General features: G+C 47.0%; 1 protein-coding gene across 1 annotated transcript in view; it reads left to right on the top strand.

The window, feature by feature from the left end:
- The window catches only part of eaf2 (ELL associated factor 2), a 70,970-nt gene extending 51,148 nt beyond the window's left edge, over positions 1–19,822 (top strand). Inside the window, exon 6 of the mRNA XM_085986817.1 lies at positions 18,974–19,822. Within this exon, the coding sequence (XP_085842943.1) occupies positions 18,974–19,020 (47 nt within the window). The 3' untranslated portion in view covers positions 19,021–19,822. The remainder of the gene's footprint in view (positions 1–18,973) is intronic.
- The last annotated feature ends 557 nt before the right edge of the window (positions 19,823–20,379 follow it).

Here is a 20,379-nt window from a genome sequence, read left to right as displayed (position 1 = left end):
GACTCGGAGACTAGGGTCCTGAATTTAAATAAAGGAAACTACGATGGTGTGAGGCGCGAGTTGGGTAGGATTGATTCGGGAATGTTAGTCAAAGGGTTGACAGTGGATAGGCAATGGCAAACATTCAAAGATCACATGGATGAACTACAGAATTTGTTCATTCCTGTTTGGCATAAAAATAAAACAAAAACGGTGACTCAATCGTGGCTAACAACGGAAATTAGGGATAGCATAAGATCCAAGGAGAAGACATATAAATTGGCCAGAAAAAGCAGTAAACCTGAGGATTGGGAGCAGTTTAGGATTCAGCAAAGGAGGACAAAGGGATTAATTAAGAGGGGGAAAATAGAGAGTGAGAGTAAGCTAGCATGGAACATAAAAACTGAATGTAAAAGCTTTTATAGATGTGAAGAGAAAAAGATTGGTGAAGTCAAGCGTAGGTCAATTACTGTAGGAGATTGTGTCGATTGGGCTTATACTCACTGGAGTTCAGAAGATTGAGAGGGGATCTCATCAAAACCTATAAAATTCTGTCAGGCCTGGACAGACTAGAAACATAGAAGATAGGAGCAGGAGTAGGCCATTCGGCCTGCTCCGCCATTCAATGTGATCATGGCTAGATGCAGGAAGGATGTTTCCGATGGCCGGGGAGTCCAGAACCAGGGGTCATAGTCTAAGGATAAGGGGTAAGCCATTTAGGACTGAAATGAGGAGGAATTTCTTCACCCAGAGAGTGGTGAACCTGTGGAATTCTCTGCCACAGAGGGCGGTGGAGGCCAGTTCATTAAATATATTCAAGAAGGAGTTAGATATATTTCTTAAGGCTAAAGGGATCAAGGGATATGGGAAGAAGGCAGGGATGATCAGCCATGATCTCATTGAATGGCGGAGCAGGCTCGAAGGGCCGAATGGCCTACTCCTGCCCCTATCTTCTATGTTTCTATGTCCCTTGCAGTCAGAATCAGGGGAATTTATAATGGGTAACAAAGAAATGGCAGACCAATTAAATACATGCTTTGGTTCTGTCTTCACAAAGGAGGACACAAATAACCTCCCAGAGATGTCGGGGAACATAGGGTCTAATGAGAGGGAGGAACTGAAAGAAATCAGTATCTGTAGGGAAATGGTGTTAGGGAAATTGACGGGATTGAAGGCCGATAAATCCCCAGGGCCTGATAATCTACATCCTAGGGTACTTAAGGAAGTGGCCCTAGAAATAGTAGATGCATTGCTGGTCATCTTCCAAAATTCTATAGACTCTGGAACAGTTCCCATGGATTGGAGGGTAGCTAATGTTACCCCACTGTTCAAAAAAGGTGGTAGAGAGAAAACGGGGAATTATAGACCAGTAAGCCTGACATCGGTAGTGGGGCAAATGCTAGAGTCCATTATAAAAGATGTAATAGCAGAGCACTTGGAAAACAGTGACAGGATCGGACAAAGTCAACATGAATTTACAAAAGGTAAATCGTGCTTGACTAATCTACTGGAATTTTTTGAGGATGTAACTGGTAGAATAGATAAGGGAGAAGCAGTGGATGTGGTGTATTTGGACTTTCAGAAGGCTTTCGATAAGGTCCCGCATAAGAGATTAGCATGTAAAGTTAAGGCACATGGGATTGGGGGCAAGGTACTGACTTGGATAAAGAACTGGTTGGCAGACAGGAAGCAAAGAGTTGGAATAAACGGGTCTTTTTCCTAGTGGCAGGCAGTGACTAGTGGGGTACCGCAGGGATCGGTCCTAGGACCCCAGCTATTCGCAATATATGTAAATGATCTAGACGAGGGAACTAGATGTAATATCTCCAAGTTTGCAGACGACACAAAGCTGGGTGGGCGTGTGTGCTGTGAGGAGGATGCCGAGAAACTCCAGTATGATTTGGACAGGTTGGGTGATTGGGCAGAAGCATGGCAGATGCAGTATAATGTGGATAAATGCGAGATTATCCACTTTGGTGGCAAAAAAGGAAGGCAGATTATTATCTGAACGGCAATCGATTGGGAGAAGGGGAAGTGCAGCGAGACCTGGGTGTCCTTGTGCACCAGTCGCAGAAGGTAAGCATGCAGGTGCAGCAGGCGGTTAAGAAGGCAAATGGTATGTTGGCCTTCGTAGCGAGAGGATTCGAGTACAAGAACAAGGATGTCTTGCTGCAGTTGTACAGGGCCTTGGTGAGACCACACCTTGAGTATTGTGTGCAGTTTTGGTCACCTTATCTGAGGAAGGATGTTCTTGCCATGGAGGGAGTGCAGCGAAGATTCACCAGACTGATACCTGGGATGGCAGGAATGACGTATGAGGAGAGATTGGGTCGATTGGCCTCGTACTCGCTGGAGTTTAGAAGAATGAGAGGGGATCTCATTGAAACTTATAAAATTCTAACAGGACTGAACAGACTGGATGCAGGAAGGATGTTCCCGATGGCCGGGGAGTCCAGAACCAGCGTCACAGTCTAAGGGTAAGGGGTAAGCCATTTAGGACTGAGATGAGGAGGAATTTCTTCACCCAGAGAGTGGTGAACCTGTGGAATTCTCTGCCACAGAAGGCAGTGGAGGCCAATTCATTAAATATATTCAAGAAGGAGTTGGATATATTTCTTAAGGCTAAAGGGATCAAGGGATATGGTGAGAAGGCAGGGACAGGGTACTGAGTTTGGATGATCAGCCATGATCTCATTGAATGGCGGAGCAGGCTCGAGGGGCCGAATGGCCTACTCCTGCTCCTATCTTCTATGTTTCTATGTTTTCTATAACATCCACAGCCCTCGGGTAGAGAATTCCAAAGATTCACCACCCTCTGGGTGAAGAAATTCCTTCTCATAGAAACACAGAAGATAGGAGCAGGAGTAGGCCATTCGGCCCCTCGAGCCTGCTCTGCCATTTAATAAGATCATGGCTGATCATCCAAATTCAGTACCCCGTCCCTGCTTTCTCCCCATATCCTTTGATCCCTTTAGCCTTAAGAAATATATCTAACTCCTTCTTGAATATATTTATTGTATTGGCCTCAACTGCCTTCTGTGGTGGAGAATTCCACAGGTTCGCCACTCTCTGGGTGAAGAAATTCCTCCTCATCTCAGTCCTAAATGGCTTACCCCTTATCCTTAGTGTGGAGATGCCGGTGTTGGACTGGGGTGGACAAATGTAAGAAATCACACAACACCAGGTTATAGTCCAACAGCTTTATTTGAAATCACAAGCTTTCGGAGCGCTGCTCCTTCGTCAGCTGCTCCTTATCCTTAGACTGTGACCCCTGGTTCTGGACTCCCCGGCCATCGGGAACATCCTTCCTGCATCTAGTTTATCTAGTTCTGCTCGAATTTTATAAGTTTCAATGAGATCCCCTCATTCTTCTAAACTCCAGCGAGTATAAGTCCAATCGACCCAATCTCTCCTCATACGTCATTCCTGCCATCCCAGGTATCAGTCTGGTGAATCTTCGCTGCACTCCCTCCATGGCAAGAACTTCCTTCCTCAGATTCCTCATCTCAGTCCTAAATGGCCTACCCCTTATCCTGAGACTGTGACCTCTGGTTCTAGACACTCCAGGCAAGGGAAACAACGTCTCAGCATCTACCCTGTCGAACCCCCTCAGAATCTTGTATGTTTCAATGAGATCACCTCTCATTCTTCGAAACTCCAGAGTTTAGGCCCAATCTACTCAATTTCTGTCTGCAGTTAAACGTGTGAAATTACTGGTGACTTGTATCCCAGATTGTGATGGAGGGAGCATGTGGAGTGTGGAATAAGAAAATTTGGCTCATCAAAGCATTTCCCTCCGAAAGCCTTTATTACAAGCTAGCAGGGGAGCGTTATGGCTGTCTGCCACCACCGACTCAACTAAATACAATTACAGCATCATATTTATAGAGATTACATTGTATTTCCCGTACCATATATGGGTATGTTCCAGGTGATTGCATGCGCAAATAAGTTTTGGGTCCATAGGCTAAGTACCGTACACACAGGGTGTCCTTGGTGTACGGGGAGCCCATCGGACCACTGTCACGGGTTGAACAGCTAGTTTCCCTACACAACCGTGAAGGCCGCTGTCCACCCTTATCTTGAGTTGTGGCATCCTGTTGTCCTGCCTACGTGTGCCTGTTGTTTCTGCTGAATTGGAAGAACTAAATATTGTCTAACTAGAATATGTGAATATATCCAGTTTAACCCAATGCACTTAAGGTATAGAAACATAGAAAAATAGCAGCAGGAGTAGGCCATTCGGCCCTTCGAGCCTGCTCCACCATTCAATATGATCATGGCTGATCCTCTATCTCAATACCATATTCCCGCTCTCTCCCCATACCCCTTGATGCCTTTTGTGTCTAGAAATCTATCGATCTCCTTCTTAAATATATTCAGTGACTTGACCTCCACAGCCTTCTGTGGTAGAGAATTCCACAGGTTCACCACCCTCTGAGTGAAGAAATTTCTCCTCATCTCAGTCCTAAATGTCCTACCCCGTATCCCGAGACTGTGACCCCTCATTCTAGACCCCCCCAGCCAGGGGAATACATCCTCCCTGCATCCAGTCTGTCTAGCCTTGTCAGAATTTTATACGTTTCAATGAGATCCCCTCTCATTCTTCTAAACTCTAGTGACTACAGGCCTAGTCGACCCAATCTCTCCTCATACGACAGTCCTGCCATACACTTTTTAGCTCCCCCAACAATCCCTCCTTTTGGCGCTTGTCATGAATTTCCAGTTTGTTGTGGAGTATTTTAAACCAACACTCGACACAAGGGTTTAGATCGATAGTCAAGTTGTCTTTATTGCACCGGTGGGGAAACAGTCTGCTCTGTCTAAGCCAGGCCTTTCCAAATTGGTACAGCAAACACGACATTTTTAAACATGACAGTACACATGTCAAAATTCATTCCTGCCACCTGATTGGACCTTGGCCCGCATGCATCTTCACTGATTGATTGGTTGCCTATGTCGCGTTACATTAAAGTACTGCCTTTATTATCGGAAAAGTATATGTCAAGCTGTTGTTGCACCTATGACCTCTGTTTATGCCAAATGGGGTCTCATCAATATTGTACTTCTGGTTCATTGTCCTCCTTTCCTGCCTCTCTAGGCCTCTTTTACTTCCAACTCATTGTTTTACTTTCCTGCCAGCACAGAACTTACATCCTCTTAGGCCTCTTATGGTTCCATGTCCGGCTATGTTATCTCCACTGCCAATTCAGCAACTTAGGAAAAAGATGGTCTTTATTACACCATTCAGTGAAATTGCCAGCGATGTCAGTGTAACTCTTTCCCCACTGCAAGTTCCTTTACAAGCTGGACACCTACATGCTTCTACCGGGGATCCTCCGGTGGTCACAATGTTTTGCATCATCCCTAAGCTTTTATATTGACGGAGTGGTTGGGTATTGGCCGATACCCAAATGTTCCCTATATTCCCGATTAAACAAATTCCCCTTTGCCATCCATCTGGGGCTGCACTTCTGTCCTCATTGTTATTGCTTTAGTCAGCTGTCTAGCCTTCTGTTGTCTGCGTGCCATGCATGTCTTGCAAATGGAGATATATTACAATTATCTGCTGGACTACCACCAGCATGTGTGATATTATTCTTATCCACGGATGGATTTGAATGTTTAGCCCGCAGTCCCATAAGTCATCCCACCAAGTGGTAATCTTGATGTTTTCTATCTCTTCCTCGACATCCTTGTTCTGTTGTTGCAGTGTGTAATACACTTTCTGGGATTCAGTGATTTTTTTCCTCATAATTCAGCCAGTTCTTCCGGTAACGGGGGCACCTCGTACCCAAATTTGTTGATGTAGTTAGAGAGTTCTGTTTTGATGTCCTCTGACACCTGGATCGAGGTGGATTTTCGTTGGTGTATGTCGACCAGTGCTTCCCGTCCAATCCTTACTGGTACTTCCGGGGTAAAGCAGAACACAGGACTGGGCATCTCCCAAACCTGATCTGCGTACTCAAAAGCTTTCTGGTTAGTGGTTACTTGGTACTCTCCCTTGTCCACATATGCAGCCTGCGTGTGTGAGAGAGGTGGGCCCCATGGTGCAATTTATTTCCCCCCTGGACACATTAAATCCACATGCTGCAATTGGGTCAAAGCTTATTTTATGAGGACTGATGGTTATTCCCTGACGGGTGACACACCCCTCTAGTTTGGTTCCCACGAGACACTCCTCATGAGCAACTGCATACGGCAGTGTCTCATGGTACATTATGTGAATGTTTTCCCTAATGATCCCTGATGTAAGAAAACTACAGGAAACTTTCGATTTACTGGCACCTAAATAACCGGAAATCTCGGTTAACCGGCAAAATTCAGGAGTAGGTTCAGGTAAGTTTTATTACTTGCCTTCCTCGATCTGTTGCTGTGCAAGGGTGTGGCTGCAGCTGTTGCTAAGCTACAGAGACGCTTGGAACTTGTGGCCATTGTTCTGAACCTGTTGCTAAGCAACAGGGTCTGTTGCTTTATACGGAGCTCTCAGCTCCGTATCTTTTACTATAGCTTTCGGTTATCCGGAATTTTTGATGAACTGGCACCACGTTGGTGCCAGATTAAAAAAAAGTTTGCTGTACTAGGCACTTGGTCTAAGCGTTAAACAAAGCTTTAATCAACTGTTTTACAACATGGAGGTCTAGCTGTGTCCTTCACTAGTTCCTGTTAAGAATGTCCTACGCAAGCTGGGCCCGTGCCCGAGTATTTATACTCTCCCTGGACAGTGCCACCCATAGGCCGCTCAGTATTATTTCAGAAGTCTTTCTTTCATGAATGACTGATTCATGTCAATCCCTATGTTCTGAACTTGGTATACTTCCCGAGGCTGCGCCTCTGGCATAATTGCTGGTATCGCCAGTGTTAACCCTAACACGCTTTTGTTGCTTATTTTACATTCAATCTGGGTGGAGTATACCTGCACCATGCCCCTGAGTTGGCACCCTGGTATGGCCTCTCCATGGCAGGACAGGTTAGTCAGCTGTCCATTACTTATCCATAATGGTACCTCGCCCTCCTTTATCTGGGTTATGTTTTCCCTGGCTTGTTCCACCACCCAATTTCCGAAGGTACATTATGTGAATGTTTTCCCTAATGAGGCTTCGTGATCCTCTTTTTAATAATTTTGTTAATTGCCTGGGCATGTGCTTCGAGGACCGTTGCTATGTCCTGAAGTCGGCTCGTAAGGGCCTGATCGTCTGTCAACTGAGAGTCTTGGTTCTGACTCTGGTCCCGTAGGATCTTCTTAATTCTGGAGCTCAGATCCCTAATTTTACTGGAAAAACTCAGCAGGCCAGGCAACATCTGTGGAGAGAGAAATAGAGTCAACGTTTCAGGTCGAAACCCTTCGTCAGGACTGAAAAGGCACAGGAAATGAAACATTAAAAGGCCAGTTTGGGGGCTAGGAAATGAGGATGAGAGAACAAAAGAGAAGTGAAGAGACATTAAGAGGTATTCAGTCCGTAAGGGTGACCCCGAGCTTCCGGCCGCCTGTCATTTTAATTCACCGCCCCATTCCCACTCGGACCTCACCGTCCTCGGGCTCTTGCATTGTTCCACGGAAACCCAGCGTAAGCTCGAGGAACAGCACCTCATCTTCCGATTAGGCACTTTACAGCCTTCCGGACTCTATCGAGTTCAACAATTTCAGATCATAACCTCGGCCCCTATTACATTTTTACACATCTTTTTTATCCACACCTTTGTTTTGGCCCTTCCCCCTTTTTTTCTCTCCCACATGGCAGCTGTCTCTCATTCTGCCAGCGCATTTCACACCTAATCTAGAGCCGTCATTTGTCTCTCCACTAGTCCTATCACCATCTCGTCTGGTTTTGAATACCTCTTAATGTCTCTTCACTTCTCTTTTGTTCTCTCATCCCCATTTCCCAGCCCCCAAACTGGCCTTTTAATCTGTTTCACTTCCTGTGCTTTTTCAGTCCTGACTAAGGGTTTCGACCTGAAACGTTGACTCTATTTCTCTCTCCACGGATGTTGCCCGGCCTGCCGAGTTTTTCCAGCATTTTCTGTTGTTATTTCGGATTTCCAGCATCCACAGTATTTTGCAATCCCTAATTTTACTGTCCAGAGTCGCCAGATCAATTCAATTCAATTCAATTTTATTTGCCATATGTACTAGTACAATGGAATGCTTACTCCCCGTAGGGACACGTCAGCTATTTTACAGCGCCGTGTTCAGAAAGTCAATTCTTTGGCATCCAGTGGCAGTGGGAGCACGATGTCCCTCAGCCGTTCCGTCCTCCTCGTCACCGCGGCCTTTTCCTCACTGTGGCCGGCTCGGCTCCACGTGTGGCGGCCTGCTTCTCCCGCTCACCCTCTGGCCACCATTTCCGGCTCCCCGCCTCCCAGTCGGACTGCGAGTCGTCGTGGTTGCTGCTCGATGCGCTGCGCTGCCTCCGCCCAACTCGCCGAACACATCCTCCGGTCGCCGCGGCCTCCACCTCACCGTCGCCGGCTCCATGGTCCGACGGCCCGGGCCTGCTTCTCCCGCTTCCGGTCCGGCCTCTGGCCGCCATGCTCGGCTCCCCTCCTCCCAGTCGGAATGCCTTCCTGCTGAGGAGCAGCCGGCCGACGTGCTCTAGCGGGTCGACGTGGCTGCTGCTGCATCCCGATGCGCTGCGCTGCGTTGTGTTAGCAACCGAGGTCCCTGTGTTAAATATGGTCGCGGCGTCATTAAGTATGTCTCTCCGGTGTCGCCTTTGGTGGCGTTGCCCCGGGATGCAGCCATTTCCCTTAACCCCTTGTTCTAGTATTTGCCTAGTCAATCTTTGATATAGCCCCTCGGGTCTCATTTGAACACCACTGCGGGTGACTTATGTCCGTCAAATCCAACACCACTAGTACCAACTCATGGTGTACATTATCATACATTACATTTCCTGTTGGGACCGGTACCAGCCCGTTTTCTGGTCCCGGGGGTTTGCCTTGGACATTTCTGGGGCCGTGTTGTTTCCCTGATCGAGAACATCGCAGCGGATTGAGTTGTCGGTCGCCTCTTGTATGTGACTATTGGCACAACCAGTTCGAAGTGGCATGCCGGCCAACAAAGAGCTATCCAGCCTAATCCCACTTCCCAGCTCTTGGTCCGTAGCCCTGCAGGTTAGAGCATCCCAAGTGCACATCCAGGTACTTTTTAGATGTGGTTAGGGTTCCTGCCTCTACCACCCTTTCAGGCAGTGAGTTCCAGACCCCCACAACCCTCTGGGTGAAGACATTTCCCCTCAAATCCCCTCTAAACCTTCCACCAATTACTTTAAATCCATGCCCCCTGGTTTTTGACCCCTCTGCTAAGGGAAATAGGCCCTTTCTATCCACTTTATCTAGGCCCCTCATAATTTTATACACCTCAATAAGGTCTCCCCTCGGCCTCCTCTGTTCCAAGGAAAACAAACCCAGCCTATCCAGTCTTTCCTCATAGCTAAGATTCTCTACTCCCAGTAACATCCTTGTAAATCTCCTCTGTACCCTCTCTAGTGCAATCACATCTTTCCTGTAATGTGGTGACCAGAACTGCATGCAGTACTCTAGCTGAGGCCTAACCAGTGTTTTATACAGTTGAAGCATAACCCCCCTGCTCTTGTATTCTATGCCACGACTAATAAAGGCAAGTATTCCATATGCCTTCTTAATCACCTTATCTACCTGGCCTGCTACCTTCAGGGATCTGTGGACATGCACGCCAAGGTCCCTTTGTTCCTCTGCACTACTCAGTGTCCTACCATTTAATGTGTATTCCCTTTCCTTGTTAGCCCTCCCCAAATGCATTACCTCACACTTCTCCGGATTGAATTCCATTTGCCACTGTTCTGCCCACCTGACCAATATATTGATATCTTCCTGCAGTCTACAGCTTCCTTCTTCAGTATCAACCACACAGCCGATTTTAGTATCATCTGCAAACTTCTTAATCATACCCCCTATATTCAAGTCTAGATCATTGATATATACCACAAAAAGCAAGGGACCTAGTACTGAACCCTGTGGAACCCCACTGAAAACAGCCTTCCAGTCACAAAAACACCCATCAACCATTACCCTCTGCTTCCTGTCTCCGAGCCAGTTTTGAATCCAACTTGACACTTTGCCCTGGATCCCATGGGCTTTTAACTTCGTGACCAGTCTGCCATGTGGAACCTTATCAAAAGCCTTGCTAAAGTCCATATACATCAAATCACTACCCTGATCTACCCTCCTTGTTACCTCCTGAAAAAAATTCAATCAAGTTTGTCAGACACGACCTTCCCTTAACAAATCCGTGCTGACTATTCTTGATTAATCCGTGTCTTTCTAAATGAAGATTTATCCTGTCCTTCAGAATTCTTTCCAATAATTTTCCCATCACCGAGGTTAGGCTGACTGGCCTGTAATTACTCGGTCTATCCTTTTCTCCCTTTTTAAACAAGGGTACCACATTAGCAGTCCTCCGGCACCACACCTGAAGCCAGAGGGGATTGGAAAATAATGGTCAGGGCCTCTGCTATTTCCTCTTTTGCTTCTCTTAACAGCCTGGGATACATTTCATCCAGGCCTGGGGATTTATCCACTTTTATTGCTGCTATACCCCTTAATACTTCCTCTCACTATGTTTATTTCATCTAATATTTCACACTCCTTCTCCCTGATAGCAATGTCTGCTTCGCCCCTCTCTTTTGTGAAAACATACGCAAAGTATTAAGAACCCTACCGACGTCTCCCGCCTCCACACACACATTACCCTCATGATCTGTAATAGGCCCTACCCTTTCTTTAGTTATCCTCTTACTCTTAATATATTTATAAAACATCTTTGGGTTTTCCTTGATTTTACTTGCCAAGACTTTTTCATGCTCCCTCTTTGCTTTCCTAATATCCTGCACTTTCTGTACTCCTCTAAAGATTCTGGAGTATTTAGCCCTCGGTATATGTCATACGCCTCCCTTTTTTTCTTTATCCTACCCTGTATGTCCCTAGACATTCAGGGGGCTCTAGATTTGTTCGTCCCACCGTTTTTCTTTTAGGGCACATATTTGGTCTGAACCCTCCGGATCTCCTTGAATGCCTCCCACTACTCTGACACTGATTTACCTTCAAGTAGCTGTTTCCAGTCCACTATGGTTAAATCCCCTCTGAGCTTAGCAAAATTTGCTATTCTCCAATTTAGAATTTTTATTCCTGGTCTATCCTTGTCCTTTTCCATAACTACCTTAAATCTAACTGAATTATGGTCACTAGCACCAAAATCCTCCCCCACTGATGCGCCTTCTACCTGCCCAGTTTCATTCCCTAAAACTAAGTCCAGAACCACCCCCTCCCTTGTTGGGCTATCTACATACTGGCTAAAAAAGTTCTCCTGGATGCATTTTAGGAATTCCGCACCCTCTATACCCTTCACACTAATTTTATCCCAGTTAATACTGGGGTAGTTGAAATCCCCTACTATTACTGCCCTATAGTTTTTGCACTTCTCAGAAATTTGTCTATATATTTGCTCTTCTATCTCCCTCTCACTGTTCGGGGGTCTGTAGTACACGCCCAGCAGTGTGATCGCCCCTTTTTTGTTTTTCAGTTCGACCCATACGGCCTCATTTGGTGATCCCACCAACATATCATCCCTCCTCACAGCTGTAATAGTTTCTTTAAGCAATACCGCGACCCCCCCTCCCTTTTTGCCTCCCTCTCTATCCCGTCTGAAAATTCTATAACCAGGAATGTTGAGCTGCCATACCTGCCCCTCTTTCAGCCACGTCTCTGTAATAGCTATAATATCATAGTCCCAAGTATCTACCTGTGCCCTCAGCTCATCTGCCTTGTTAGCTGTACTCCTTGCATTGAAGTATATACCATTTAGTACAGGCAAACCTCCTTGTTGACCACTATCTAGCCCTTGATTCCTCTGTCCTTCCAATTTACTTTCTACGTTTTTGTTTTCCAATTTGTTTTTCTTCCCTTCCTACTGACTCTATTCTTGGGTTCCCATCCCCCTGCCAAGCTAGTTTAAACCCTCCCCAATAGCACTAGCAAACCCTCCCACGAGGATATTGGTCCCATTCCTGTTGAGGTGCAACCCGTCTGACTTGTACAGGTCCCACCTCCCCCCAGAAACGGTTCCAATTCCCCAGGAATCTAAAGCCCTCCCTCCTTGCACCATCTCTCCAGCCACGCATTCATCTGCTCTATCATAATCCCATCCTGTACCTCTTTGACACAGCACTGCTCTCCCCCATTGTTCTATCTTACTTACAAAAAAAAATAATTCTCCGCTATCTCGGTTCTGGCAGTTGCCATCCTCGGGGCACCCCAGTGGCTGGGGAAAAACATTGGGGGCCAGGGTGTAGGGACTGTTCATATCTCTTGCTGTCGCCTTGATTTCACTCTTTACCAAAGTAGCGACACGTAACATATTGCCACATTTTACTGTAACTTTGTGGACACTTAATGCACACCTCCTCGCCTGGGTCTATGTTTAGTTGGGTGATATTCTCCCCCTTCATTACCTCAGCTGGGTAAGGCCATTCGCTCTCTTTCACACACAGTAGTCCTTCTTCTATTCTTTGGTAATCCCATATTATCGTATGCTGTCTTTCATCTGTCCATTGTTCTCCTGCCACTTGTGGGTAGGTCCATGTCATGCCCCTCTCCTGTGTCACATTTACTGGACTGGAGAACAGCTAACATAGTACCATTATTCAAGAAGGGTAGTAGGGATAAGCCAGGGAATTACAGGCCAGTGAGCCTAACATCAGTGGTAGGGAAATTATTGGAAAAAATTCTGAGGGACAGAATTAGTCTCCACTTGGAGAGGCAAGGATTAATCAAGGATAGTCAGCATGGCTTTGTCGAGGGGAGATCATGTCTAACCAATTTGATTGAATTTTTCGAGGTGGTGACTAGTTGTGTGGATGAGGGTTGTGCAGTTGATGTAGTCTACATGGATTTCAGTAAGGCTTTTGACAAAGTCCCGCATGGGAGACTGGTCAAGAAGGTAAGAGCCCATGGGATCCAGGGCAATTTGGCACATTGGATCCAAAATTGGCTTAGTGGCAGGAGGCAGAGGGTGATGGTTGAAGGTTGTTTTTGTGATTGGAAGCCTGTGTCCAGTGGTGTACCGCAGGGATCGGTGTTGGGTCCCTTGCTGTTTGTAGTGTACATTAATGATTTAGATATGAATGTAGGAGGTATGACAACTTCGAGTTAATTTGAACGACCTTTATTACAAGCTAGCAGGGGAGCGGTATGGCTGTCTGCCACCAAAGACTCAATTAAATACAATTACAGCATCATATTTGAGATTACATTGTATTTCCCGTACCATATATGTGTATGTTCCAGGTGATTGTGTGCGCAAATAAGTTTTGGGTCCATAGGTTAAGTACCGCACACACAGGGTACACTTGGTGCACAGGGAGCCCATCGGACCACTGTCACGAATTGAGCAGCCGGTTTCCCTCCACAACTGTGAAGGCCACTGTCCACCCTTATCTTCAGTTGTGGCATCTTGTTGTCCTGTCTACGTGTGCCTGTTGTTTCTGCTGAATTGGCAGAACTAAATACAGGAAACTTTTTTTTAATAATCCGGGACCGGCGTGCTGCTGGTTGATCAAAAAGTCCGGATTACAGAGAGGTATACTTACCAAGGTACGAGAGTCCCGTACACGGCCACAGGTGCAGGAGCCCCGGTTACATGGCACATGTGCCGGAGTCCCGGTTACACGGCCACAGATCCAGGAGACCCTGTTGCACGGCCACAGGTGCAGGAACCCCGGTTACATGGCCACTAATATATAGTAAAATTTACCTGAACCTACTCCTGAATTTTGCCGGTTAAGAGAGATTTCTGGATATTTAGGTGCCGGTTAAAAGAGAGTTTCCTGTATTGTCTAACTAGAATATGTGAATATATCCAGTTTAACCCTATACCCTTTAGGTATACACTTTAGCTCCCCCCCAACAAATGGATCCTCTTTCCCTACAAACGGTAATCCAACCAAAACTCCCAAGGCTCTCGATACAATCACACTCCTGTATTATTTACCCTTGGTGCTGGGGTGACGTGAGTAGACTGCAGATGATCAGCCACACCACAGGATGCAATCCTTCCCACCTTGGTGGGTGGAGAATTGTTGTCTCTGCGGGGCAGCAAGCCAGGGCCTGAATTTTGGGTCCAACCACGAGCCTAATCATTGGTGAGCGCACTGATTTCTGTCTGAGTAAATAGCCGCTGGCATTGCCCACAATCAACAAGATGGCAATGGAGTTGGGAGAAAGACGACAGAAACTTGCTCTAGATAGCCACCTAGTGGCCAGAGCCTGTAACCACAGCAATATGCTGATGGCAACAATGAATGGTGAAAAGCTAGAAGCAATGGAGGTCCAAAGCGACTATGGGGTCCATGTACACAGATCACTAAAATGTCATGGACAGGTACAAAAAAATAATCAGAAAGGCTAATGGAATGCTGGCTTTTATATCTGAAGAACTAGAATACAAAGAGTTAAAAGTCATACTACATCTATACAAAGCTCTGGTTAGACCACACCTGGAGTACAGTGAGCAATTCTGGACACCACACCGTCGGAAGGATATATTGGCCTTGGTGGATGGAAGTTTTTTTTAAATTCATTCCTGGGATGTGGGCGTCGCTGGCAAGGCCAGCATTTATTGCCCATTCTTAGCTGCAATGGTGGTGGTGAGCCGCCTTGAACCACTGCAGTCCGTGTGGTGAAGGTGCTCCCACAGTGCTGTTAGGGAGAGAGTTCCAGGATTTTGACCCAGCGACGATGAAGGATCGGCGATATATTTCCAAGTCAGGATGGTGTGTGATTTGGAGGGAAACTTGGCGGTGATGGTGTTCCCATGCGCCTGCTGCCCTTGTCCTTCTAGGTGGTAGAGGTCATGGCTTTGGGAGGTGCTGTCAAAGAAGCCTTGGCGAGTTGCTGCAGTGCATCTTGTAGATGGTACACACTGCAGCCACGGTGCGCCGGTGGTGGAGGGAGTGAATGTTTAAGGTGGTGGATGGGGTGCCAATCAAGCGGGCTGCTTTGTCATGGATGCTGTCGAGCTTCTTGAGTGTTGTTGGAGCTGCACTCATCCAGGCAAGTGGAGAGTATTCTATCACACTCCTGACTTGTGCCTTGTAGATGGTGGAAAGGCTTTGGGGAGTCAGGAGGTGAGACACTCGTCGCAGAATACCCAGCCTCTGACCCACTCTTGTAGCCACAGTTTTTATGTTTCTGGTCAATGGTGGCCCCCCCCCCCCCCCCCCAGGATGTTGATGGTGGGGGATTCGGCGATGGTAATGCTGTTGAATGTCATGGGGCGGTGGTTAGACTCTCTCTTGTTGGAGATAGTCATTTCCTGACACTTGTGTGGCACGAATGTTACTTGCCACTTATCAGCCAAAGCCTGAATGTTATCCAGGCCTTTCTGCATGTGGGCATGGACTGCTTCATTATCTGAGGAGTTGCAAATGGAACTGAACACTGCAATCATCAGTGAACATCCCCATGTCTGACCTTATGAGGGAGGGAAGGTCATTGATGAAGCAGCTGAAGATATTTGGGTCTAGGACACTGCCCTGAGGAACTCCTGCAGCGATATCCTAGGGCTGTGATGATTGGCCTCCAACAACCACAACCATCTTCCTTTGTGCTAGGTATGACTCCAGCCAGTGGCAAGTTTTCCCCCGATTCCCATTTTACTCGGGCTCCTTGATGCCACACTCGGTCAAATGCTGCCTTGACGTCAAGGCCAGTCACTCTCACCTCGCCTCTGGAATTTAGCTCTTTTGTCCATGTTTGGACCAAGGCTGTGAAGAGGTCTGGAGCCCGAGTGATCCTGACAGAATCCAAACTGAGCATCGGTGAGCAGGTTATTGGTGAGTAAGTGGTGCTTGATAGCACTGTCGACGACACCTTCCATCACTTTGCTGATGATTGAAAGTAGAGTGATGGGGCGGTAATTGGCCAGATTGGATTTGTCCTGGTTTTTGTGGACAGGCCATACCTGGGCAGTTTTCCACATTGTCGGATAGATGCCAGTGTTGTAGCTGTACTGGAAAAGCTTGGCTAGAGGCGCGGCTAGTTCTGGAGCACAAGTCTTCAGCACGACAGCCGGGATGTTGTCGGGGCCCATAGCCTTTGCTGTATCCAGTGCGCTCAGCCGTTTCTTGATATCACGTGGAGTGAATCAAATTGGCTGAAGACTGGCTTCTGTGATTGTGGGGACCTCAGGAGGAGGCCGAGATGGATCATTTACTCTGCACTTCTGGCTGAAGATGGTTGCAAATGCTTCAGCCTTGTCTTTTGCATTCACGTGGTGGGCTCCACCATCATTGAGGATGTTCATGGAGCCCCCTTCTCCCGCTTGTTGTTTATTTGTCCACCACCGTTCGCGACTGGTTGTGGCAGGACTGCAGAGGTTTGATCTGATCCGTTGGTTGTGGAATCGCTTAGCTCTGTCTATAGCATGCTGCTTCCGCTGTATAGTATGCATGTAGCCCTGTGTTGCAGCATCCCCAGGTTGGCACCTCATTTTTAGGTACTCCTGGTGCGCTCTTCTGCACTCCTCATTGAACCAGGGTTGGTCCTCTGGCTTGATGGTAATGGTAGAATGAGGGATATGCCGGGCCATGAGGTTTCAGTTTGTGGTGGAATACAATTCTGCTGCTGCTGATGGCCCACAGCGCCTCATGGATGCCCAGTTTTGAGCTGCTAGATCTGTTTTGAATCTATCCCATTTAGCATGGTGGCAGTGTCACACCACACTGAGGACATTCTCTATCGTGTTAAGACAGGAGGGACTGTGCAGTGGTCACTGCTACCAATACTGTCATGGACAGATGCATCTGCGACAGATAGGTTGGCGAGGACGAGGTCAAGCAGGTTTGGTGTTGGTCTCGTGTTGGTTCTCTCACCACCTGCTGCCGGCTCAGTCGACCAGTGGTGGTGATACCGAGCCACTCTTGGTGTCCCTCACCCAGAGTACATTCCTTGCTCGTGGTGTTCAACATGGAGGAGTATTGATTCATCAGCTGAGGGAGGGCAGTAGGTGGGAATCGGCAGGAGGTTTCCTTGCCCATGAGACTTATTGGGGTCCGGAGTCAATGTTGAGAACTCCCAGGGCCACTCGCTCCTGACTACTCCACTGTGCTGCCCCCTCGGGGATGGAGGAGTCTGGGACGTTGGCTTATGATTCTGTGATGCTGTTGCTTGATTAGTCCGAGGGACTGTGGGATATCCGGTTTTATTTTTATTGGCCCAGAAATTCGGGTTGGAGGCTTCCCGCCGGTGCAAGCCTCCGACCTGCACTTACCTAGCGCGACGGCCGTTGTGCTGTGGGTCTGTGTGGTATTCCGATCCTGGGCCTCCTCCAACTGCCGGCGCGCAGTGCTTGCGTATCCCAGGGGCGCAGTTAGTTCGAAGCATCCCCTGGAATCACGTGGGCCATGGAGAGCCAATGGTAGCAGGAAATGCCCATTCATAAATTTGACAGGAAGAGCTGTCAAAACTATAAATACAAATCAGCCCCAAAACATCAAATAAATTTTTTAAAATCACATTTTTAAAATAACTATAAATTACATAAAATAACTATTTTAAACAATAATTTAAATTTTTGAAAATGAATTACAGTTTCTAACTGGGCTAAAAATAAACTTACCTTTCTTTAAAGTATTTAAAAATAATAAACCTGTGGAAAAAATGTTTTAATTTTACTTAATTCACCACTTACCTTGTTAAAAGCAGGCCTTGCGACTGCTTTTTATAAGCATAGCTCCTGGAGACTTACCCTCCCAGAGAAAGCTGCAAAAAAAAAACGGAAGTTCCAGGCGTACGCGCTGCCTCTCCGGCGCACGCGTTCGACCCGTGAACCCCTTCCTTTAAGGGAATGGACGTTCTGGTTTCCCACGCATGCGCAGTGTATGCACGAAACCGGCACTTTCGTTGGGCCTACGGGTGAGTACCCAGCGCGTACTCGCCCGTGGAGACCCGAATTTCTGGGCCATTAAGTGAACCAGATGGGTTTTTATAACAATCTGGTAGTTTTGTGGTCACCATTACTGATGCTAGCTTTTTATTCCAGATTTATTTAATTAACCGAATTTAAATTCCCCAGCTGCCGTGGTGGGATTTAAACTTACATCTCCGAATGACTAGTCCAGTAACTTAACCACTATGCTACTATACCCCCTTCAGTTTAGTGTAGATTTACCAGAATGATACCTGGATGAGAATTTAAAAATCGAGGCGTTGCTTAACCGGGAGCCAATGTAGGTCAGCGAGCACAGGGGGTGATGGACGAATGGGACTTGGTGCAAGTTAGGACATGGGCAGCTGAGTTTTGGATGACCTCTAGTTTACATACGGTCGACGCGGGAGGCCAGCCAGGAGTGCGTCGGAATAGTCAAGCCTAGAGGTAACAAAGGCGTGGATGAGGGTTTCAGTAGCAGAAGAGCTGTGGCAAGGGCGGAGTCAGGCGAAGTTACGGAGGTGGAAATAGATGGTCTTAGTTATGGGGCAGATATGTGGTCGGACGCTCAATTCAGGATCAAATATGACACCAAGGTTGCGAACAGTGTGGTTCAGCCTCAGACAGACGGGGTTAGGACATTGGATAGGGTTGAGAGAGGGGGTGCTGAGGTTGGGCAGGACAGGGCGGAGGTGGTGAGGCAGAGTTTGGTGGGGGAGGGTGAAGGGGTGGAGCGGGAATAGCAGTGAGGTTGAGATGGGAGGAAGGGTGGTGAGGGGAGCGAGAGAGAAGAAATCCAGTGTGGTGCTACAGTATGTTCTAGGCACCTTTTTTGGGGGGGTGGGTCTGTGTTCTTTTTGTTCAGTGTGATCGAGATGTCCAGTGGAGAGTTGGGGTTCGAAGGGTTTAATGTGGGTTTGTGGTTCGATCCTGGAATATCTGCTCATTCTGGGGGTGCGGAGGGGCTCTGGTCCAAACTGGGCTGAGTGAAAGTGATGCTACTCTAATTTTTTTTTTTAATTAAATTTTCAGGAAGCGATCTACAGCTAAGTGACTCTGGAAGCGACAGCGACGATTGAAGGCGCCTTCGTTGAGTGAATGCAGAGACCGAGCTTGACTATGCCGCAAACTAATTTTTTTTTTTTACAGTAACTGCCTCTGCAAAGCAATGGTGGACTGGAAACCTGTGCCAAGCAGTGCAACGAACAGGAAAAAAAATGGGCCTTGTGTAGCGGCGGTGTTTTTTAATGAGCGTATGTGTGTGCGCGCGCACATTCAGATAAATATATTTATAATAAACCGTTTGTAGCAAGGAAACGGCTACTGCAAGAACTTGGAAATAATTGGTATAAACGGTGGTGAGTCGACTGAGTCTGGGATGTTGAAATGCTGATGTCCTGTCAGACCTCTTTCCTGTTCTCTGCCTTAATGTCTGAAGAAATACTCGATGCCTTAACTGAATTACCTTGAATCGGATAATGATACTCCGCACTATCGAGGCAGGACGGAATGTGCATTTTTCACAATTACGCTTTGCTGTAATTGGGCCGTGGGAGTTTCAAGCTTTTTGTTTACAAATTCAAGGATTTTTTTTTCTTAATGCAAAGCACTTTTTTTTTAATCCAAAAATGGGAGAGCGTGTTTTTTTTTGTGGCTGTTTTCACTGTGATCAGTTTATATTTATTTAAAAAAAAATTAACCATGGCAATTTGATTACAGACACACTTGGTCTCTCCTCTCGATCCCAATGATGCCACCAGTAAAGTTAGAAGCATTTTCTTTCTCTCTCTCTGCGGGGTATTTTGCACCAGGTGTGATAAATTTATATGTAAAATAAAAATGTATTTTGTAAAAATATTTAATAAAGAGAAGCGCCAATTACTTTCTGTCCAATATTTCGTGCACTTTGGGGCTCATTTTCCTTGCCCATCAGAAGTGTGTCTTTTGGGGAAAACGGGCTCTCTCCATGCCAAACTTTTTCTGCCACTTAATTCAAGTTTGGGGGGGGGGGGGGGCGGTGGTGGCGGGGGAAAACCTGCGCCCGAATTTCTAATCGGTGCTCCCAGTGGGAAGGCTCCCCCCCCCCACCCCCGACGTTTGTTGAAATGCCGACACACTGCATCGGTTCTTTATCGGGTGCACGTGCCTTCTCTGCTCTAGCTAGGGAACGACTCGATCCCCACCCGCACCCCACCCCCCCCGCCACTATTCTACAACCTCCTGACTCCTAGAGTTGCACTTGTAACGGCGCATTATCTCCAATCTCAAAAAAACATTTCATACAGTCGATTACTTTGAGGTGCAATGGCTGGTTCTGTAGGAGGGCCAACTACTTTGTCTGCTTTTAGTTGCAAGATCTCCTGTTGCAAGCAATGAAACGTGCTGTAACAGGAGGGTGAATTTTTTTTTCCCCCGCAGCTGGAGCCTGTGCTTACGGG

Source organism: Somniosus microcephalus, chromosome 4 (assembly GCF_052327205.1).
Source record: "Somniosus microcephalus isolate GS21.2 chromosome 4, FLI_Smic_1.0, whole genome shotgun sequence".
Lineage (NCBI taxonomy): Eukaryota > Metazoa > Chordata > Chondrichthyes > Squaliformes > Somniosidae > Somniosus > Somniosus microcephalus.
Note: the sequence above shows the minus strand (reverse complement) of the source record. Positions and strands in the feature narration are given on the sequence as shown.